The sequence below is a fragment of the Macaca fascicularis genome, chromosome 7 (genome assembly GCF_037993035.2).
Source record: "Macaca fascicularis isolate 582-1 chromosome 7, T2T-MFA8v1.1".
NCBI classification, from domain to species: Eukaryota; Metazoa; Chordata; class Mammalia; order Primates; family Cercopithecidae; genus Macaca; species Macaca fascicularis.
The window spans coordinates 157,239,638-157,263,215 of record NC_088381.1 but is presented as its reverse complement, the minus strand read 5'-3'; the positions used below and the strand labels follow the sequence as shown (position 1 = coordinate 157,263,215).

Genomic DNA, 23,578 nt, shown 5'->3' with positions numbered 1-23,578 from the left:
GAAAAGGCTGCTTGGCCTACCCACTCTATGAAGCCCAGCCACCGTCAGCACAGATGAAGCCACTGGTTTTACCAACCTTTCCAGTGACTCACTTGACACCCTTACACCCTTCTGGTCATTCTTCCCTCTTCCTTTTCTCCATCACTTTAGTATTGGCCACTAATTATTATCAACTCCGTGTCCCTAGGATGTAGTGGTAGAATTAAAATAAATTATCAGATTTTATTTCCTTTCACTTGTGTTGATTTTGTTGTTGTTGTTGTTGAGACAGAGTCTCGCTCTTGTCACCCAGGCTGGTGTGCAGTGGTGTGGTCTTGGCTCACTGCAACCTCCGCCTCCCGGGTTCAAGTGATTCTTCTGCCTCAGCCTTCCAAGTAGCTGGGATTACAGGCACCCACTACCACACTTGGCTAATTTTTATGTATTTTTAGTAGAGACAGGGTTTCACTGTGTTGGCCAGGCTGGTCTCGAACTCTTGACCTCAGGTGATCCACCCGCGTTGGCCTTCCAAAGTGCTGGGATTACAGGCATAAGCCATGGTGCCTGGCCATCCATTCACTTCTGACAACTCACACTGGACGAGCTAATGTAATGGAAGGACTTAAAGGCATTTTCAGCTCACAGAGCAGGATTGTGTTGCCTTAGACTCCCACCTACCCATCCCCACAGCCTAAATAGGGAAAAAGGAAACCAGGTCTTCTGCTGTGAGATGCATGCTGTTCATCCATGTGCACCAATGCACGTGCAATCCGTAGAATGTGCATGAAGTTGACATGATTGTTAGATGACTTGCTTTGAGGAATACCAGTTTCCCATGTTCTAGATTGGCTTCATGTCCAAACTTACTTGGGAGTAATAGTGTTGATCACCCACCCTTCACAACCCTTGCCCCTTCCCATGACTCTACTACGAACTTTTACTACTGAGATGTATGAGATACCTCACCTTGGTTGTCTTTCATGCCATGAGAGGCTCAAGAGGAAGTTATAGTGGAAGGAACACTGGCTTATGAGTCAAGGGACCTGGGTTCTGGTCTCAACCCTTCCCTTGGTAAACTTGGTGACCTTGGACAAGCCACATGGCATACCTAGGGCTTCATTTGCAAATTAAGGAGCGGACCTCAGTGATGGCAAAGATTCCCTATCTAGTACCAGCTCTGTTCCACTCTAGCAACTTCCCCAAAAATAGGTCAGAATGGATTTTGATGCTTAACTCTGGCTCAGTGGAGAAAGAGTGTTAACCTTCAGCCAGCTGTGGGTGCAAGGAGAGGACAGAGTGGGTAGCAGGCTGGCTGAAGATCCCCATCCCCAAACAAGATGGTTTTCCAAGGTCCTGTGGATCTTAGGGAGGCAATACGATCTATTATAGGTTTGGACGACCTGGAAGTGAACCCTGTGTTGGCTTCTTGGGCAGCCGGCTTAACTTCTCTTTGGGAGTCATGGCAATGCTTGTCTCCTGGAGTCCTGGCGAGGATTTGGTGGATTCCCACTAGTCAAGCACATAGGACAGTTCACGCTAAATTCCCAGTCAAGGTTAGCTACTGAAATATTTTACAAAACTGTGACTCTTAGGAAAATAGGGCTAAAATCCTCCGAATGTGGTTTCCTTGCGCTCTTCACCTTCCTGGCTAAAACTCCTCTTGCCCATCTGTAAGGGCAGTTCTCGGAATGGGGCAAAGGCTGAAGATGCCCAGAGCCTGTTGGATGTATGCATAAATCTGAAGGAGAATTCGTACATATCTTTATCTCAGACACTTTTAATTCCTCATAAATAGGACTGCTTCTTTGAGAAGTTCACCCGGCTCACAAGTACCAAGCTGTACTCGATACTCTCCAAGTGTATATTCACAGCAGGGGCACACACAGCTGTGTGAAAGAGCACGGGCTTTAGCACCACATCAAACTGGAGCCAAATCGCTCCCTCTCTAGGCACCAGCTCTCTGACCTTGTGCCTCAGGTTTGATTGTCTGTAAAATGGGGCTGCGAGATACGTTTCTCACAACCTCATTTTACAATCAAACCTTAGGCCCAAGGTCTTGGTGATCTTTGTAATCTTGGTGAAGATTAAAGAACTGTGAATGTCACAGTCACTCTGGGGCCTGACACCTCACAAATGCTCCATAAGAAGTCAGCTTTAGCCTTCAGTGTTTCATGCCTCAGGTTTCCGATCACTCATTCTCATAGGTATATTCCAGCTGAAAAACTTGCAAAACTCACCAAAGGAGCATTTTCCCAAACACCTGCCTTTCTCATGATTTCCACTTTCCGTGTCACCCTCTGATATGACCAGGATGTCACTACCAGACTTCTGCGTCTGGCCACAGCCTCTGGCCTGGCGTCCTGGCACCCCTTACCTCTCTGGAAGGACCAGTGAATCCCAGGTTTTGTTTGGATTTGCCCTGACCCTCGCCCACTCATTGCTTTCCCATTTGGTCGGAGCTTGAAGCCCCTGGGCTCTTTGGCCTCTTCTGTCTAATCTGCTCCGCAAGCTGACTCTTTTGTCCATTTTGCAAAGGAGGGCATCCACCTAATGCGTAAATCTCCTGATTCTCACCCTCAGGCATACACATTAAAAAAAAAAAATTAGCAATGACAAAAGGCAAACAAGAAAACCTCTCTCCATTCCCCCCAGCCCCTGAGTCCTAATTGCCTTCTGTCCTCTTTGGGCCTGCAGAGGCCCTCTGGTTTCAAGGAGGGGCCCTTTATCCTTGGCATCATTTGTCTTATTGTTCTGCACTGAGTTATTTGTAAAGATCTATCTGTAACTGCAGTCATAGAGTCAGCTAGCTGCTTTTGCTTACAATCAGCGGTGAATTTACAGGGCTGCTGGTCAGCAGCTGTGATCTCTCAAGGTTTTATGTGCTCACTGAGAACGTGCAGAACACAGTCTTAAGTTACTTTAAAAATACAAGGAAATGCAATTTAAAAAGGCTTTGGTTGATTCTGATCTTTGCCATCTCTTGATGGCAAATTTGCCCAATCTCCAGTTACCCACCTACTTCCCCAGTGGCTACAGCCTGGTGTGGAATCTGGGAAAATACCAGTCAGATATCCTGTGTTTTCCTGTCTGACTTTAATTTCAGCTCTTCCCGCTACCCGTCTATAGTAACCATTTTAACCAAAATCCAGTGATGCACACTGAGAAAATGGCAGTTTTGTGAACAGAAACAGAGGAGTCAGGAAATCGAGAGGCTTTATTAAGAGCTCCCTCCGGGCTAGGCCCCTGCCGGGGTGTGTGTGGGCTTAATCTCATGTTTCAGGATAACTGTTCAGTAGGAGGTGGAAACTGAGGCTGGACTTTGGAAGAGGGGAGTCAGGGTGGGGAGGAAGCTTATGGGCCTAGGTTATGGGTATAGATGATCTTTGCAGGAGGGTATAGAATGGAAAAGAGGAAAAGGTCCAGAGAGCTGACTCATATTCAAGAGCTAGGTTTACAGCAATGAGAGAAGCAGTAGCAAACAGCAGTGGCCATGAAGAAGCAGCGGCTCAGTCCGAAACTGAGGAAATCACTGAAATGAAAGGTATAGAGTTTCACAAAGAGGGAAGGGGCAGGAGCACCCTCATAGAAGAATAGGAGGCCAATTTCAGCAAAAAATTTCAGGGCTCTGGGGTTTTGTATTAGCATGCCTCTTTCTCTCTCCTCAGATTAGGATTATTTTATTTTATTTTTTTATTTTTTGAGACAGAGTCTTGCACTGTTGCCCAGGCTGGGGTGCAGTGATGTGATCTCGGCTCACTGCAACTTCTGCCTCCCAGATTCAAGTGATTCTCCTGCCTCAGCCTCCTGAGTAGCTGGGACTACTCAGGTGGGCGTGCACCACCATGCCCAGCTACTTTTTGCATTTTTAGTAGAGACAGAGTTTTCACCGTGTTGGCCAGGCTGGTCTCAAACTCCTGACCTCAGGTGATGTGCCCGCCTTGGCCTCCCAAACTGTTGGGATTGCAGGCGTGAGCCACCACGCCAGGCTTAATTTTTGTTTCTAATGTCAGTCCCCCCCCCCCCCCCGCCCACCCCAAATAACATCAATTGCTTTTATTACCAAAATAATATGTCTTTGTTATAGAAAATAGACAATCTAAAGATAAAATTACTCATAATTTTACCATCCACATGTAATGCCTATTAGTTTTTTTAATTGAAGTGAAACTCATATAACATAAAATCAATGATTTTACAGTATACAGTTCAGTGGCATTTAGTAGTCACAGCATTGTGCAGCCATCACTTCTTTTTTTTTTTTTTTTTTTTTTTGAACAGAGTTTCGCTCTTGTCACCCAGGCTGGTGTGTAGTGGCGCAATCTAGGCTCACTGCAACCTCCACCTCCTGGGTTCAAGCGATTCTCCTGCCTCAGCCTCCCAAAGTAGCTGGGATTACAGGCGCCAACCACCACACCCCGGTAATTTTTTTGTATTTTTAGTAGAGACGGGGTTTCACCATGTTGGTCAGGTTGGTCTCGAACTCCTGACCTCAGGTGATCCACCCTCCTCAGCCTCCCAAAGTGTTAGGATTGCAGGCGTGAGCCACTGCGTCCAGCCTGCATTATTTCTTTATACTAGCCTTATGCATTCGATATGGTTACTCCCATTTTGTAGATGGGAAAAACAAGGCCTGAAGCAATTGTTCTGCTCAAAGCTGCAGACACCTGGACTCACACCAGCCTTCACTTCAAAACGGCATAAATATTTCTAAACAGTTTTCTGCTTTAGATATTTGGATGTTCTACAGTGTTTTGCAGACTAGGGCTGAGGGAGAATCCTGTTATAAGTAATTCACAATAAGACAAAAAGATGGAAATGAAAACTTTGTCTTCTTTAAGTAATTAAGGTGCTTCATTTTCCCTCCAGGTTCCTGCATAGTTCACTTTATGATTTTAAAAACCTAGATACAGAAAAAGGGAAATCCTGAAATTAGACATTCAAAGATTAACACAATGAGAAGAACCCACCCATTCTTTAATAGAATGAATATTTTATTTTAGTCTATGTGAATTTTATATTAGTAGATAGACAGATGTAGATACAAGTAATTTTACACCAATTATAATTCATGTATGGGAATCTTCTCTTATTTAATTTTTGAGCATTTAAAAATGTTTTTCTAGTCTATTAAATTATATCAGTTAGATTATGAAATATAAAGATTAAACAACCTTGGATCACATTGCACTGCAGAGCCTGCTTTTATCAAAGTGCTCAGTCTTAAAATACAATTGAAAAAGTCATTTCCCTTGAAATTCTGTTGAACTGTACATGGAAGTCTAGAAATATTTTTATACAATTGCCAAGAGATTTTAATGAGGAAGAATAACTTTAGAATATATTCTGAGTGAGCTGTTCACATGACAGTTTCAGACATGGACTTAAAATCATCCACCTATAAACTGCAAGGGATCAAGTTTGTGTTCTTGTTTGGTTCCCTTGACAACCAGAAGGTGTGGCTCAGAGTTTCTGGGTAGTACCTGCTGCGGTGCACGTGACGTGGGAGTGGGTGCGTGTGTGTGTGCAGGTGTGTGCACATGCATGAGTGAATGTGGCCCCTGCCCTCAGGCCTTTACCAGTGCCAGGTGTGAACTTCCAGATGAATCTCTCCTGCCATCCCTCTGCCCGTCTTTCTGCCCAGGTCCCCTGTTGGCCTTTGTAAGTCATGACACACAGGCATAGGGTAAATGACCCCAGCTTTTAAGTCAGGCATACTTGAGTCCATTCCTCACGTTGCTTCCTAATTGCCGCCTGATTTGGGGAAGTTTTATAGCCCTCTTTGAGCTACTGTACAATGAAAAAGTATCCCTCTTGCAAGATTGCTGTGAGGATTGATGATGGTCTGTATAGCATCCCTGGCACTTGGTAGGTGCCCCAAGAGCAGGTGCCACTGCCACACTTCACTCCAGAGGAGGCAGCATAACTAGGAGAGAAGTATATGGATCTTGGAGCTGGCCAACCTTAGGTTCAGAGGCCAGCCTCTGCCACCCACCAGCCGAGTGACCTCCAACAACTCATCCAATGAGCTTGAGCCTTTCCCTTCCAGTCAGTCAAATAGACAGTAGTACTCTCTTCATGGGATTTTGTGAGAATTAAAAGATAATATATGGACAGAGACCTGCACAGTGCCTGGTGATGATTGGGTATCCAGTAAATAGAATTAATGATGCTTATGATAGCATTTCTGCGATGGCCTGCAACTTCCTAAGATCTTCAGTACCTTCCACCCCCAACAGACAATAGCAAAAGCAATAGTAACATAGATCTTTCACCAGCTGAACTGAAGTGATACCTTTAGGAATGTTTCAGACTGTTGAAGTCGTCTCTCTGAAGCTCCTGATGCATAAGGCAAATGCCCACGGGATGGCCATGGGTGGAGTGGAACAGGAGCCCTGACTGGCTATTCTTCGTGACCCTTCTGAATGACTAAGATCCTGCAGAAATGTGACAGAAAAAGAAAGTTCCTTGGAGATGGGCTGGAATTGCTTGTAATCTGTCCCTCTGATTGTGCCAGAATGCTTCCAGCCAGGTCCAGGTCCGTTCTGCCTTAGTGCAGCAAATCAATCACTGTGACATGGAGGGTTTTCCAAAAGAGAAAAGATTTGTTCACAAAGGTACCAAGTGAGCAGGCAGGAGAACAGCTCTCAAATCCGCCTCCCTGAAGATAAGGCTTAGGGATATTTATGGGTTAGGGAAGCGGGGTGGTCTAACGTTTGGGGAAAGGTGATTGGCAATGGGGATAAAATGAAGTAACGGGTTCATTCTGCACAAGCATAGTCGGGGTCCATGGCATCTCAAAGGAAGTATGTTCAGTAAATGGCGGCATTAGCGCGATCTGAGGGTGGAGCTTTTGGCCCTCCAATGTCAAAAGGCCACCTCTCTGGCACTTGCACAGGCCCAGTTGAAGGGGCAGTGGTCCTAACTGGTTTGAACTGGACAGGAGCTTGCCCTAGTTCCTGAAAAATAGCTGTTGCGACCATCACCGTGGTGACCTATGAATATTATCTGTAAAGTAGCCAGTGAAGGTCAAATTCCAGCATTCAGTGGCAAGGCCTCAGCTTGATGGAAAAAGGAAAAAAGAAATAACAAAAAGCAAGTGACCAAAAGCAAGCGGGACAGGCAGACCCAGTCAAATTAACTCCTTGGTTTCAAGAATGCAAACTAGACTAAGACATTTACAAAGACTAGTTTCAGAGACCACCAGGAGACTGCAAGGCAGCCAGCCATACTTGCAGTGAATCAGAACTTTACCAAGTCGTTGAAGGGATTGTGTTGAACTGCCTACCTCATGGTCACCACAGCACACATTGGTTGGCCCCTCTTTCCCTAGGCTGTGATTTTGTGGTTTTTTGGTTTGTTTGTTTTGTTTTGTTTTTTTGAGATTGGCACAATCTCGGCTCACTGCAACCTCCGCCTCCAGGGTTCAAGTGATTCTCCTGCCTCAGCCTCCTGAGTAGCTGGGACTACAGGCGCCCACTACTGCGCCCCCCTAATTTTTTGTATTTTTAGTAGAGATGGGATTTCACCATGTTGGCCAGGATGGTCTCGATCTCTTGACCTCGTGATCCATCTGCCTCAGCCTCCCAAAGTGCTGGGATTACAGACGTGAGCCACTGCGACTGGCAAACTGTGATGTCTAATGGGGCTTGATCAGGATGATCTGATCCTGCTTGACACACATTGCAGCGAGGAGTTAGAACCACAGGTCTTGGTGTTGATGACGTCTGCCAGTAGAGATGCTCCCAGCGTCCTAGTTGTGGATTCATATCCCACATTTTAAGGGATTTTGTGAGGATGTTGTGACAAGAAACAAGAAGGCTGTGATATGTATAAAGGTCGATTCTGCGCTGATCATTTGTGTATTGTATTTCTCAGGCTCTGAGAGACTTTTGTCTCTGTGCTTTGCCATGCATGGCCTGGAAAAGAAATAGTTATGAAGTTTTCACTTTTAAACTCTGCAGCTGTCATGGGCCCACGTTGCTGTGGCTCACATGGACAGTATGGGTTCCAGTAGACCTGTCAGGACAGCTTTCTCCTCCCACCCCTCCGCTTCCCATAGATTCCAAATGGGAGGTGCCAGCTTCTTACAGGCACCCCCTGGCCTTAGCGACTGGTGGAGGGACGGGCACGTGGCCCAGTCCAGGCCAAAATTCCACCCTGGGCTTCGCATCCTGGCTCTGGGAGCTCCACAAGGTGTGCTGACCTCACAAGCCCTGCACGTGGAATCCGCTGGGGTACAGGAAGTGGCACTAGCACAGAGGCGCACAGACAGGGGCCACTGTCTCCTTGCCCTACCTGTGGCTGGATTTGATGGGCTCATAAATTCTCCTTTATACTTAAGCCAGCCTGAATTAGGTTTTTATTATGTACAGTCAAGAGTCCTGATGAATACAGTGTCTCTAATTAACAGTGTTAGTTAAACTAAGTATACAGCCCTGGTGATTTCTGTGTGTCAGTGTCATGTCAGCCTCTCTGTTGTCTTAAGAGGCCCACTTTGTGGTTTGACTGTCCCTTGCGAGAATAAAAGGTGAGCTTGGAGAGTTTTCAGAGACGGTGACTTGACTTAAACAAAGAAAGCAGGATCATAGTAGTAATGCTCCTCACATCCACATACCCCCGTTAGATCTGTAGAGACCTGGCTTGCATGTAATTTCATTCACTTCTTGAGAGGTAGGTGATATCTTCCTGATCTTACAGATGAAGAAACAGAAGCTTCAAGTCGAGCATTTGGCTAAGCCAAGCAACATATATGTATGTGTGTAAATGAATATGTAGCTGTATGTGTGTGTAGGTGCATATGTGTTTAAGTGTGATGAGCATGTGTGTGTGTGTGTGTGTGTGTGTATTATGAAGGATTTTCAAAGTCAGGATTCAAAGCCAGGTCCCTCAAATGCTAAATTCAGGTCTATAGCACAAATGCTATTTTAGGCAATCCCCATTTCCTCCAAGTTCATTGACTCACATGTCCAACCAATGCCATTTATAGTTAGATGGCCTTATATAGAGAAGAACTGTGTTCACCCCCTGCCACGGCCCCCACCGCCAACATGCACGCATGCTCTGATCATTTTGGAAATGGAACACATTTTCTCTTTTAACATCTGATCTTCCCCTCACTGCATTTTGGATTCATTGTGAACAATTTTGAGTCTCATTAGAGGTGTCTTAATTTTAAAAATTAAGTTGGGAACTAGCAAGTGAGATTGAAGAGGCTATATCTTTGGTTCTGAACTGGATTTTCATTACTCAATTACTCTTCAAATTATACTGATTTGAGATGTGATTATTATTATTTTCCTAAGTAGATTGGATAATGAGAGAAATGCAAAGGCATGCTAAACTAATAGTGATCTGAGTTTCTGCTACCTCACTTGTCCTCCCATTTCCCCTCCCCCAGCCAGAGCACTGCCCCGGCCACTGCTTCCTGGTCTACCTGGTGAGCCACCCTCCCATCACTCAGCGAAGGCAGCTGCTTCCCTGTCTTTCCAGCGTCAACCCAGCTATGACCACTGCAGCGCCAGGGATCCCGGCCAACTTGCGCGCTGTAATCACGTGATGCAGTGCTCACTATCCTGCAGCAGTTCCCCATGTTAGTTCCCAGCCCTTCCTTATATGCCTCATTTGAATGTAAGACTTAAATTGTACCATCTACCCCGAGAACCCACTGTCCAGCCACCCTCATCTCCTCAGGGTCAAACCCGCTCACAGCTACCTTTATCGGAATTGCCCAACTGCCTGAAACACATTTCCTTCATCTCCCTGTCCTCTTTCCCGTAGGGAAGAAGGTAAGCTACCTAAAAGGGAGGTGGTGATGTTTTCTCCCTGCATCCTGCTTCGTCACATTTCCCCTTTGCTTTTAAATACACACGTCATGCTCAAGTGCTGTCTGTGCATTTACTCGTGGCCTCTGCCTTTGGTATGAGCCTCATTACTGGGTGAGCTTCGCCAAATGAGCTTTTGCCATTGCTGCAGATACAGTGGAGTCTCTTTTGTCTTGGGGCCTGGAGTGACATTGTGATGGAGAAGTGCACAGTTGACCATATCGAGCCGGTCAGGAGGGTAGATTTAAGAGATGCAGCGACAGCAGCTTCTCGCTGTATAAGCAGCAGACTCTTCCCTGACACCTCACTTATTTCCCCCAGGATCTGAGCCCATTCACCATGGCAGGAACCACGAAGATTGTTTGGTTATCCCTTCACTTCTGTCTCCCAGCCAGACTGTAATCTCCTTGAGGCTGGAGTTTTCTTATCTCTATCCCCAGCACCTTGCAGGTTACCCAGCGCACGGTAGGAAATCAATGAAGGTTTGTAAAATGTGTGCATGTAACTTACTGTTATGGACTGAATTGCATCTCCCCATCACCCCCCGAAATTTATATGTTGAAGCCTTCACCACTACCACCCCCCCATGTGACTGAATTTGGAGATAGAGCCATTAAAGAGGTAATTCAGATGAAACGAGGACATAAAGGAGGAGTTTTTATAAGGACTGGTGTCTTTGTAAGAAGAGATACCAGGAATGTGCCCGTACTGAGGAAAGGCCACGTGAGGACACAGTGAGAAGTCGGTCACCTGCAAGCCGGGGAGACAGCCTCAGGAGAACCCAAACATGCCACCTCTTTGATCTCGGACTTCTAGCCTCCAGAAGTGTGAGCACATCAATTTTTGTTCTTTAAAGCACCCAGTCTGTAGTATTTTGTTCCGGCAGCCTGAACTGACTAATATATTTACCAACTGTCCTAGCATCTTGTGTCCCAAAGCTGGGACTGTAGGGGTCAACTGTGTCTGCTAAGGGCAGTTTGGGAAGATCCCAAGGTTGGCTGCTTAAGATGAATCCACAGTAATGGGCAGCTGTGTCCGCCCCCCGTACTCCTTTACCAGGAGGCAAGTCTGGCTAAGGCTGTTTCAGGCATTCCCACCCTACCAGGGAACGTGAATGTCATCATCAACTAAGATTCTGGGCCTCTTGGAAATTATTTTAACTTGACCTACATCATCATCTGCCCTGAGACCTTGGCAGTTCTGGACACCCACGAATAATAGCAATTAGCATGAAAAGAAAGCTGAAAGAGTCTCAAATAGGAAGAGCTGCAGTCTGGACTTAGATCTTCCTCTTACTAGCTATGTATACTTGCATGTGTAATTTTTGGGGTCTATGATTTGTTTTTAAAAGTGGCTGTGCTGCTATAACGTTCAGTTCCTTTTCTCTCTTTTGGGAATTAACCCTTGGCTTGCAGCGGGAGAGCCCTCCATCCCCCGAGTCCATTCATCTATGTGCTTCCAAGTGATATGTCTCCCGCTAGTTTAAGTCATTCTCATTCCTCTGGCTACACTGGTGCGTCTGGGTGGTCATGTAGTAGAGGCTGGTCTGATTTCAGTGATTCTCAGACCTTTTCCAGTGAACACTGGGGAAATGCTAGATTCAAAGCTGCTGTTTGCAGCCCCAGGGGCTGCCGGCAGCCACCTTGAACAGAGGAGAGCCTGTCCAAGCCCATTTTCACCAGCAGCATTGCTGAGTTTGGGAACAGAGAATAGGACTTAGTAAATGCCATTTGAAAGGCATCACTATTCCTGGTTTTCCCGGTCACAGGTGATAAAGTCTCTTCAATTCGGTTTTTAAAAATCGCTACAGATGGAAAGATTCCCAGCTGATAAAGCTATTAACACCTGCCCTGTGCACCATACAGGAGCTTTCATAATACAATTTCTAAATAAGGTGATGAAGGCGAAGGTTGTGACATGCAGTTTGAACGCAGGGAATTATTATTTGGAAAATCCAGTGACTGTTGCCTATTGGACTCAATATCATGCTCTTCGAACATCTGTGAAAAGATATGTACATTCTTAGCACAGTGTCACCTTGTAAGGAATGAATACATGGAAGCTGTTGTTATCATCAGTAAGAATTATTGCAACAGTGATAGGAAGGGGATGTAGAAGTCTTTGAGAATTTTGATTTGATGATGAAGATACCTGCATGGAGTCCTCGTTGAGAAGGAATTGATTCTGTTTATTTTGGGGTTCGGTGATGCCAGCATCCTCCTGATGTGGATGGCACTTGTTTGTGGAAACTGAGTAGCATAGGAAACTCATAGCCAAGTTCCTGACGGCGAACACTCGTGGGGAGCCCTTTCCTTGTGAGCCCATCCTGAGGGTGTTCCTGCTTTTCTTGGGCCTGATTCTCATCTGATCACCTTGGCTGGATGTTGCCCCAAGCCAAGGACAGTATACAAAGACAGGCCAAGGTTCTGGTTATCCTTGTGATGTGAGATGGTTTGGCCGTGTCCCCACCGAAATCTCATCTTGAACAGTAGCTCCCATAATTCCCATGTGTTGTGGGAAGGGACCCTGTGGGAGATAATTGAATCATGGGGGCGGTTCCCCCCATACTGTTCTCATGGTAGTGAACAAGTCTCGTGAGATCTGATGGTTTTCCCTTTTGCTTGGCTCTCTGATTTCTCTCTTGTCTGCTGCCGTGTAAGATGTGTCTTTCGCCTTCCACCATGATTGTGAGGCCTCCTGAGCCATGTGGAACTGTGAGTCCATTAAACCTTTTTACTTTATAAATTACCCAGTTTCAGGTATGTCTTTATCAGCAGCATGAAATGGGACTAATACAGGGTGCAAGGTAATGATTAGGGAGGACAAAAGGGGGGTTCCTGAGGTGCCAAGAGCCCCCTGTTAGTTCATTGAGTGCTGATTACATGGTAAATTTTCTTTTGTTGTTGTTGTTTTGAGATGGAGTCTCACTCTTGTTGCCCAGGCTGGAATGCAATGGCGTGATCTCGGCTCACTGCAACCTCTACATCCCGGGTTCAAGCGAGATTCTCCTGCCTCAGCCTCCCGAGTAGTTGGGATTACAGGTGCCCACCACCATGCCCAGCTGATTTTTGTATTTTTTAGTAGAGATAGGGTTTCACTATGTTGGTCAGGCAGGTCTCAAACTCCTGACTTAAGGTGATCCACCCACCTCAGCCTCCCAAAGTGCTGGGATTACAGGCGTGAGCCTCCACCCCGGCAATTACATGGTAAATTGTTTGGGAAAATTCACTGAACTGTACACATAGAAGGACTTCGCCGGACGTATGTTACTCCAGTAGAAACTTTCAAAAATGATTGGGCAGCTGCAATTTCATTATACCTATTTGATTTCAGATTTTTATTATGTACATGTAGTGAACCTCAGAATTCTTGCATGATTAAAAAATAGGATTGTCATAGATTTTATCAAATCAATGTGGTAATTTAGAGCTGAGCGAAACACAAAGTAACAAGAATTTTTATCACAACTCAAGCATATTTTATAAAGTCTCTCCAAACCTGCTTGTTATTGATGTTGTTAATACAATATTTAGATTCCATTTTGAACATTCCAGCTGGCAAAGATTACTGAAATGTCAGTCTCTCCCAAGAACGGGTTGGTTTTTTGTTTTCTTTAAAAATTCATTGCCAGAGAGTTAGGTTCACAAATGTAAGTTAAGATGAACTTATGTGACTCTAAGCGAAATTAGGAAAAACATGAAAACCCTTCAGCCAAAACTTGAGAAGGCTTTTGCCAAAACACATTGGTAAATTATATAAGCTTTAAAATTGTGTGCAGACAAAAGTGGTTTCTCTTTCCACCATAATATCTTGATGGTTAAGTATGTCGGTGAAGTAATTGTTTTATAAACTATTGTTGAAACCTTGAAACTTCCTAGCAAGCGTTTTTCTAGGCAGAAAAACATTGTGCTTGAAAAGTTTGGAGATTTAAAAACAAGCAGGTCAATTTCACTGCAATCTGTAATTTCCAGTGGAATATAGAATAGCTAAGATCTTTTTAATTGGGAAACATATATAATTATACCAATACCTTAGAGGTTCGCTTTGGAAAGAATCCTCTTTCTCTGCAGAATTTGTTGAAATGATTAAGGTTGCCTGTCAGATCAGTGAACCATTTGTTATCTTCAATTAAATTGAAAGTCTCCATACATCAGCCCTTTGTAAATACTAAGTGGTTAATGCTGCCTCTTAGGTTTCCAAATGTCTTAAGAATGTGTTGTAATAAAAAAAAATAGCATCATTTTAATATTAATACTCCGACAAAGATTTTATCTTGAGAGTGTTTCTGAACCAAAGACTCTGTTAGCCCCGTATTCAGGGACACAGGGAATCTCAGATATGTCTGTATTTGTTTTCCCGAAAGAGTTAAGACAATATTGTAGTACGTTTTCTTTTTTTAGTTAAGGTTAGGTACTCACATGTCCTGATTTTGACTAGTTTAACTCTTGAATTCTTCCTCTTTGGTATATTTTCCCTGTTCTAGTTCATCCTTTCCCCTCTCCGATGTCTAATAAAAAGCTCCTTGCTTACTGTTTTCTTGGAACAAGGTCATTTAAATAGTATTTCCTGTATGTCTGGGATCATTATTTTTGTGATAGCGGCAAAGTGCCACAGATCTCACTGGCCTCCAGTTTGTATATTTATGTGTATGCAGGGACTAAGTTAAATCATAGCATTTTAGAACTAGGAGGTTTCTTAGATACCTAGCTGGCCCCATCCTCAATGAATAGACAAGTAAACTGGGCCCAGAGTCAGGGCTTGCTGTGAGTCACAGGCAAACCGATGGTAAAATCTGCCCCTTCTCAGGTCAGTCCAGCTCTCTTTTCCAGCCATTAAACTGGAATAAAGTCTCCTTCTCTTCTTCTTTCTTTCTTTCTTTCTTTCTTTCTTTCTTTCTTTCTTTCTTTCTTTCTTTCTTTCTTTCTTTCTTTCTTTCTTTCTTTTTTTTTTTTTTTTTAAGACAGGGTCTCACTCTGTCACCCAGGCTGGAGTGCAGTGGCGCGATCTCGGCTCGCTGCAACCTCTGCCTCCTGGGTTTGAGTGGTTCTCTTGCCCCAGCCTCCCAAGTAACAATACCTGGCTAGTTTTTGTATTTTCAGTGCAGACAGAGTTTCACCCTGTTGGCCGGGCTGGTCTTGAACTCGTGACTTCAGGCGATCTACCCACCTCAGCCTCCCAAAGTGCTGGGATTACAGGCGTGAGCCACCAACCCCCACCCTCCTTCTCTTCTTAATATATTCAGAAATATGGAAAGGAAGAAAAGAAACCCAAACTGCAGTGTATATGGTAATGAAAGCAGGAATGGACAGCTGAAACTTCTTTCTCATCATACTGCGCCCAGCCCCTGGCCTGGAGTCCCAGCGTTTCTACTCGCTAGCAGCACGTGTGTCTTTCCGGGTCTCAGTGTCTCTATCTATGAATTGGGAAGTCAGACCCACAATTACAGATCTCAGGGAAGACTCAGTGGTATTGCTCCCAGGCTTGCCATACTGGGAAGCCCTCCACACCTCGAAGCTACCGCTGAACAATTTGGTGGGTCTCTCCTGTTAGGTTCCTTTTGCGACATTGCAGGCCCCAGCCAGGCCTGCCTGGACTTGGCCCTAACCCACTGCTGTGTGACTGAGGATGATCCCAACTCCAGGGTCAGCCCAACCCAAGGCTCAACCCATGGTTCAAGATCGTCCGCACACATACACACACACAAACACAGGTAGAAGACTGAGCAATTTACGTATGCTGAAATGTAAATTGTGGTTATTTTGAGTTGTGGAATTGTGTAGATAGTTTTAAATGAATTTTATACTTGCCATAATAAAAATATATTGGTTATACAACTAAAATACATAAAAGAACAAAGCTAATTAAATGTTATAGCTGCTCATTTATGTCGTTAGGGTAATGTTAAGGGTTAATTAAGATCTTTAAAAATCTGAGCGGGGCATGCAAATATATAAACAGCAGAGTGATTACAACACTCGGGCTGCTTAGATATTGGGGGTAGGGAAGCTTTCAGTTGGACCCCTCTTTGAGCCTAGTGCCTGTGCCTGAGAATTCTAAACTTTTAAATAAATACAATTCATATCCTTAAGCTGTTACGTGAAAGAAATAACAACTAGTAGCAAGTCGGCCATCAAGCCCATTGCCGTACACATGACCCCGGGGACAAAGCGGGTTTCACCCAGGCTGTGCCAGCCAAGAGTCTTTTGGCTGGTCCCCTCCTGCCTGATACAGATGAGCTGGCTTAGTGCTAGGAACAGGGAGCCCCTCTTGCTGATTGCCAGTAGCACAGGGGTGCCAGCCTCGAACTCTGGTGCAGGCTGCTGCAGTGGTCAGGCTGTCCCAGAGACCTGGCCTCATTGGGAGTGATCCCAGCTTCGTGCCCGGGAGAGCAAATCCCCGTACAGAAAAGGGAAAGCAATTCAGTGGCAGATTCTGACCTTGTTGATCACATTTGGGAACAGGTAGTATTTGGGTAGTTAGTTCAGATTAAAAGTATGGAGGAGCAGTTATGTAAACACCTAGTGTATAGGGTGGGGACATCCCCAGTGAGCTATTTGGAGTTGCCAGGATTGTAAAAATCATTACATGTTGTTTGACAACTGGAATACTTTTCAGGTATTCTAAATGATCCGTTCACACTGTTCAGCACACGAGGCTGCAGACTTCCACTATCTACTGTTACTTGTAGAGAATCCCATAGACCGACCTGATCTGTTTCCATAAGGACCAACGTTTTAGAAGTTCTGTCTGTGGATATGTTGGTTGGGAGTAGATTCAGAACTGAATGTCAGGATTCCAGAGGTTGAATGTGTGTAGCTGTTTTTATTTCACTTAAATCTTTTCATAATCTTAAAACATATTTAATATGCAGTTCCGATAGGCCGCCAGATGTTCTGTGACAACCAAAGCTGGAAGGAAGGTTTCTGTGGGGGGAGTTGACCCCAAAGCCAGGAAGTTTCTGCCGAGCCCTGCTCTCTACTTCGGTGCTCACTGCCATCTGCTTAGAGCTGCTCTGCTGCGAGGGGCTGCATGTCAATGACTATATTTAATTCATTTGTCTAACGTGTCCCAACTAGTTCCAAAAAGAATTTGCAATGGCCTACAAAAGTGCTGTATACCTAGAGGTTTTATTATTTTATTTTATTTTATTTTATTTTTTAAAGGAAGTGCAAAAATTATAACAAAGGGAAAATAAAGGTAAGAAACCCAAGATAAAGTTAGGGGATAACATTAATATACAAAATTAATACTGTAAGTTCTAGGTATTGGTTTAGGAGTGGGATGGTCAGTCATGAATTTGGCTCTGAGCTTCCTAGTGACCAGAACAAAGAGGGAAACATGATCACTTGCGTGGTTTAAATGTTCAGAAGATTAAAACTGACGCATTACCCAAGAGTGTTTCTACACAGAGGTCCGTAATACTAAAACCTGAGAGATGTTTGTCCTTTGGAGTCTTATAGAGAGAGATCCTCAGTCATACAGCAAGATACATCCTTAATAATATGCCTGGTTTCAAAGGCAGTTTCCTGTAACATCTCTCTAGACAAAGCAATGCAACAGACATGTGGAAGTCAATTATTCAGTGATAGTTCCAGGGACATTGCCTTCTTGGCTCTGAGTGACTCGGTCTGAGGTCAGAATCAGTAGTCTTCAAAGCCACCAGGTGATTCTATTGTATAGACAGGCTTGATGCTCTCTGTTTTAGACAGTGATAAACAGGTAACTAAGCTAGGCAAGTGGCCAGAGCTGGAAACATGGAGTTGGTGAGTTGCTCACGATCAGGGGATAACTGAGCATGTGAGAGGTGAAGCTCACTGAGGAAGTGAGCCTAGAAAGGATGGAGGGTGTGGACAAATGAGCCTGATAGGACCCCAGAAGAGGAAGAGACCTGGGCACATTCCCAAAGGAGAACCTTCATACTCATTTTAACCCCTTTCACAAATGTGGTTTAGAAGAAGCTACATCGATGGGAAAGGTATACTGTCATGTGAAGAAGACATTTGAAGGTAAAGCACGTTGAGTGTATCTTTAATTGGGACCACTGTAACTATTCGTTACATTTATCTTCTGAAAAAAGCTGCTTACATTTTGGAAAATAAGATGTAGGTATTTTCAGGGACTTCAGTGATCCAGGTGGTATCACAATGACTACCATTTATTAACCTGGCCTGTTGTGTTCCAGGCGTGGAGCTTGGCATATACTTGTATGCCTTCACTTGAGCCTCACCAGAGATCTGTGGAGGAAAGGTGGCATCATCATCATCATCGTCATCATCTCCCTATCAGTGACAGGGATTTACTTAGATTTGCCCGTTCCAAGAGAATTCATAAACTTGCCACTCCATTTGTGGTTGTGAAGCTTTCCTTCCCCTTTCCTCTCCTCCTCCCTTCTAGGGGGTTGAAATAATACAGAACATGAAATCAGAACTGTTTTCCATTGTGGGGAAACTAAGGGAGGCAGGGGGCTGAGGGTTTCCTGGCTCAGCCTCCTCCTCACCCACCACAGAAAAGCCAGGCAAACGCCACTGCTCCAGGGTGTTGCTGCCTCTCACAGCAGCGGCCCACCATGATTTTGTGATGCATTTGTCATGGCCCTGGCGCGTGCGTGCGTGCATACGTGCGTGCGTGCATATGTGTGTGTGCGTACTCAAGGATGGTTGGTCATTCCCAGTTTCATTCTTTATGATGTCTCCTTTACTTTTACGAAGTAGAAAAAAAAAAACCATGAAGGCTGTACTCTGCTGTTGGGATACCATCCTCAAGCCTTGGTAAAAATGCTCACACCATTGTCTTCTCATCTGTGTATTCTGAGGAAATGTCACCCCTTAAAGGGTGTTCACAGGCACCCATACCACTCAGTTTGCTTTGCTCTGAGGTTAAAATCAAAATCCACTGGACATCTAGGGCCAAACCAGTCTCACACCTAGACCTTAAGTGTAAGTGAGCCAAGGTCTTTGAAACTTTCATTTTTTTGTTTTTTAGAGATAGGATCTCACTCTGTCACCCATGCCGGAATACAATGGTGTGACCATAGCTCACTGCAGCCTTGACCTCCTGGGCTCAAATGATCCTCCTGCCTCAGCCTCCCAAGAAGCTAGGACTACAGTCGTGTGCCACTATGCCCAATTAAACATAATCCAGACTTTTTATGGTGAAAATTCACCTGGTGGGGAAGCCCAGAGAGGATTTTGAGAGATTTCCTAATCTAGTCTCTTCCCGCAGGATCGGATTATACATGAATTGGTACTTACATGTGGTAATTAGTTCTGTTCTTAGAAGATTTCTCTAGAGGGTAATTCGACTACTTTCTTCAGTAGTATGTTTCAGCCCAACTTTGTGAAAGGAACTTCTTCCCACTCTCTAATTTGAACCTGTCTTCTTATGGTTTGAATACAATTTCCTTTACTTCTGTCCTCTATGACAAGGAAAATAAACAACCAAATGGGTCCATTCCCTGCATCTTATTGTAACACCTTGAAAATGTCACCTTGCCCACAAACACCATGGGCCTCATGGAAGGTGGTGGGACTCAGCCCCTCACAGTGGAATGGAAACAGGTCTATGTGAGTTGTTGATGGTGGTGGATGGGGACACCTCCGCCTGCCCTAGCCCTGGGGGACTCTCACCGCAACCTGCAGGATAGGTGGCTAAGGAGGGTTTTATTTTCCAGCTAAACAGTGGAATGCTTCTCTGCTCAAAAATAACTGGTTTATTTCCTACTAGCTGACCTGCGATTCACACAGAAAATAATGAATATCTTGAGGGGTCTAAACTATACTGCTTTTTATAGCATCTTCTGATTCTTTGAAGAGAAGACTTGCAGAGGTCCCACCTGCTCAGGCTTCTGTTGGCAGGATATCAAACCGTGGTCTCATAGCCAGATTTTCCCTGAATAATGAATGAGCCAGTGTCGAGCAAGTCAGAAATAGAAATCAATAAAGCTAAATTTCACCAAGAAGAGGCAGCTTTGCAGTAGAATGATAGAGAACATTGAGGCCAATGGATGCCAAACTCAATAATGCACATCCTTAAACTCTCACGGATTAGGGAAAGCAGAAAAGAAAACCAGTGTCTTGGGAAGAATCAGAAGGGATCAGAGCTTGAGAATACACCTTGCTCAGTGGGAAGAGGAAGGATGGGCATCAGAGGCTCAGCTTCTTACGGCCGGGACAGCAATAGCGTGATGCACAAACCTCCTGGGAGCCAGCGTTCAACATCTTCATAAATCATGTTTGCAGCTGTGTGACCAAAATAGACGTCCACCCAGCCTGTTTGTCCTGGCCTCATGGAACGTGGCGTGACCGTAGGTCCTCAAAGACATCTGTGATCCCTGCCCCTGCTTCCCTCAGTGCTGTTCATCCATCATCTGTCCAAGCCTAACTCTCCCCTCTGATCACCAGCGACGTGGTCCTACTGATGGATGGATTGATTGATTTTCATATGAGAGAGATTGAAGCACATTGTGTGGAGAGCCTTTTTTATGCCAGTTATTCCATTAAAAACTCAATTTCCCCCTTGAAAATGACAACAGGTGTCCTTGAGGGGACAGGGCAATGTGAGGAGGGTAGCAGGCAGGGAAGGGTGGTGCCAGCACACTCATTCTGCCCCGCTGGCACCGGGCAACTGTGAGTTCTTTTATCAGGGCATGTCAGATATGTCTCTGGGGCTAGTGTCAGACCCACCTCCACCCTGCCCTCTAGACTTACTGTGAGCCTCTGGCACTCATGGGGAGGAGTCTTGTTCCTTAGGTGCCTTGGTACATTAAAAAATATATATATATGAGAGCCACTGGAGGCTGGTTGCAGAAGGGTAACGGGAGGGGTCTCTGTGCAGAGTGGCACTCCTGCTGCTTATTCCCATGAATACCTTTTTTCTTGAGGACAGTCATGAATGGTGTGCCCCGTGGTTTCTCCTGGAAGGTCACAGTTTGCTGACCCCAGGCCTTGTTAGTGGTTTAGTTGGAATCCTGCTTAGAATGTTCTGCATGCTGCTTTGAAAAGAGCACTGAGCCAGGAGCAAGGACTTTGGGTTTAATCTTTGCGCCTTTTGTGTACTCCCTTTTCATAGCCAAACAGACGTGTGCAATTTATAGTCAACTCCCAGGGCCTCAGATCCTCTCCAGGTCAAGAGTGTTGGATGGGACCATTTCTTAAGATTCCATCCGGCCTCTGGCATTCCGGGTGTGAGGGAGAAGACTTTTGTCATAGGACCTTTTGTGCTTAATTGTTCTCGCCTTTCCTAGAGCCTAGTACTGTTGCATCTGACACGAAGAGAACCAATGTTTGTTGAATGAATGAGTGAATGAATGAACACAGACCAACAGTAATTCATCTTCATAGGCAGCCTGTGCCTGATTTAAATATGGAGAGCCAGTTGCCTTGTGTTTGACTCAAGTCTACACAGTTGGAGATTTGGGCATCAGTTAAAATGCTGCATTTGTGAAAATGAGACCGGAAAGTGGCAACGTGGGCTCATGGCTGGTGTTGAAAGAAGTGTTAATGTGTGAATTTCTTCTAAAAGACATTTCACAATGCACTGTGTCCTTAGCGTTCTCGGCCTTCATCAGAAGAAGGAGTCACGGATGCTGAGGCCTGTGCTCCCTGTGTTCGGAGAGAGCTTTATGGAGCAGTCCCTGGCCTCTGGGAACTTAGCCTCTAAGAATTTGCACTGCCCCCAAATGCACCGCCGCGTACGGGAAATCCCCATGGGGGGGGATAAAAAAAGCTCTGAATCGATACACAAGTGTCATTAAAGCACTTAGCTTTCCTGCAGATCTCTGCTAAGTGCTGCTAAGTGCATCGTTATTGGGCGAGTGGACAACAGAAGGCCCATGCTTGGGCTGCAGTGGCAAAGGTGTGGTCAGAGAAGGTGGCCTTGAGCGCTCTGAGTCTGAGAAGGTGAGCAGGACAAACATCTCTTGTCAGGCACACTAGGAAGGCCTCAAGGAGGAGACGAGTGTTCAGAGGCAGAACTTGGAGGTGATCCCACCCCACGAGGCAGAGGACACAGATTGATGGCCCCAGGAGCAGAGCCAGCACACTGGTACACAGATGGGGTTTTTTTTTATTGTTGGACAGAGTGATTTTGAAAATTTGAATTCATTGCCACTACTTAAAAAGCAGGAAATTTTACATAAATATCTGGATTTCTAGCTTCCCTTGATATCTGGGAGATGGAGCAACCCTGGGCATGCCTTGCCACAGGGCAGCAACTGGCTGTACCTGAGCAGCCTCACCCCCAGCCGTCTGGGTGTCCAGTTCTGACCGCTTGCTCCTTTCCCTGCACCGCCCCTTTTCCCCACCCCCCTTACAGATACTCAGCCATTTGAACTGAGTCCCTGGTTAGGGAGCAAGCTTGCTGACTTCTGTTGGGGAAAAGTCCCTGGCTCAGGCAATTCAAGCAGCCTCGCAGAAGGCAGGATAGCATGGCGGTGATGATGGTGTTGATGCAGCTAAAACATGAAACTTGCTACTCCACACAGAGCCCCTTCTGAGCACCCTCCTTGCTTTAACTCATTCATCCCACAGAAACGTGTGAAGAAGGGGTCATCACGATCCTGCTTTACGGATGCGGAGACTGAAGTGTAAGTTTTGTATGGGCAAGTACCGTCGCTCCCTGTCATGTTGTTAGTATGTGACATAGCTGGGTTTTCCACCCAGGCAGTCTGCTCCAAGACTGGAGCTCTTAACCAGGGATTAAAAAAATAACAGTGACAGGGTGCAGATACAGGCCAGGGATGGTGCTGGGTGGTTTGATGGGCCGTGACCGTAGATCCCAGCAACAGCCATTGGGACAGGTGCCATGTGCAGATGAGGAAACAAGCTTGGAAGGATGAGTGATCTGCTCAGGCACACAGCTGCAGTCCTGAATCCATCAGGGCAGCAGAATTGGGACGTCCTGGGGGATTTCAGGAAGGAGATTGGGGGCTTGAAAAACGGAAGGATGGCTAGAAGAGTACAGATTGACTGAAGAGGGAGGAGGAGGAGGCCAAAGATTTATTAGAAGACTCTAAACAGACGTGTGTGCATTCTGATTTTTTGAAACAGGATTGAATTTTGCTTCTCTTCCTTTAGTTTGGCATATGTTTTCTTGTTGCTGTAGCCCAAGGAAATGAGCCCCCACCAGCCAAACTTTTCCCTTAAGAAGTGACTCCGGGAGTGAAACAAGACCTGATCTTTCCTGTGCTCACAACTCAGGTTTCTTCAGTCCAGCCTATTTGTTGGGAGGGAGCCGTTTGATCTCCGATGTGGGTAGCATCAGGGCAAACAGGATGGACCAAGCCTCACGGAGTGGTGAAAACGGGCGTTGAATCTCCACCTTGAGGCCTTGCAAAGAGTGCTGGCCCTGGGCAGCTCGCCCTGGGGAGCTCTTGAATTCACTCTTCCAGAACCTTCATGCCCTAGAGCGAATGCCAGATCCCTGCCAGAGGCTCTTTTCCGCAATGCCCGTGAGCACTCCCTGAGTAAGGACATTTGCAAACACACGCTCCCTCCATTTTTGGTCCACCCACAGGCACAGGCTATCTCGCATCAGGCCTTAATGAGCCCTGACAACCTGGGGCAGGAGGGAGCCATTTATAGCTAAACTGTGGTGGCTGCAGGCTGACCATCATGAGGCAGCATTCTTCTCCCTGGTACGGTCCACCGGGATCAGCACGGAGGCAAACAGCAGACGCTTAGTGTCCTTGACAACCCCCTTCCAAGCTCTCCGAGCTTGTCTCCTTTCTCTAAAGTGACTGCGCTTCCCAGTCACTTTGGTTCCTGCAGTCCTGAATCTAT

The 23,578-nt window shown here is 45.5% G+C and overlaps 1 protein-coding gene across 44 annotated transcripts in view; it reads left to right on the top strand.

Moving 5' to 3' along the window:
* Window positions 1-23,578, top strand: part of FOXN3 (forkhead box N3) — a 466,688-nt gene that overhangs the window by 346,336 nt on the left and 96,774 nt on the right. The window contains exon 6 of one of the 44 annotated variants that reach the window (XM_073998048.1): window positions 9,377-9,655. The exons of the other annotated variants lie outside the window; for them this stretch is intronic. Within the exon in view, the coding sequence (XP_073854149.1) occupies window positions 9,377-9,573 (197 nt within the window). The 3' untranslated portion in view covers window positions 9,574-9,655. Of the gene's footprint in view, window positions 1-9,376; window positions 9,656-23,578 lie in introns of those variants that run through there. 44 annotated transcript variants of the gene reach the window in all.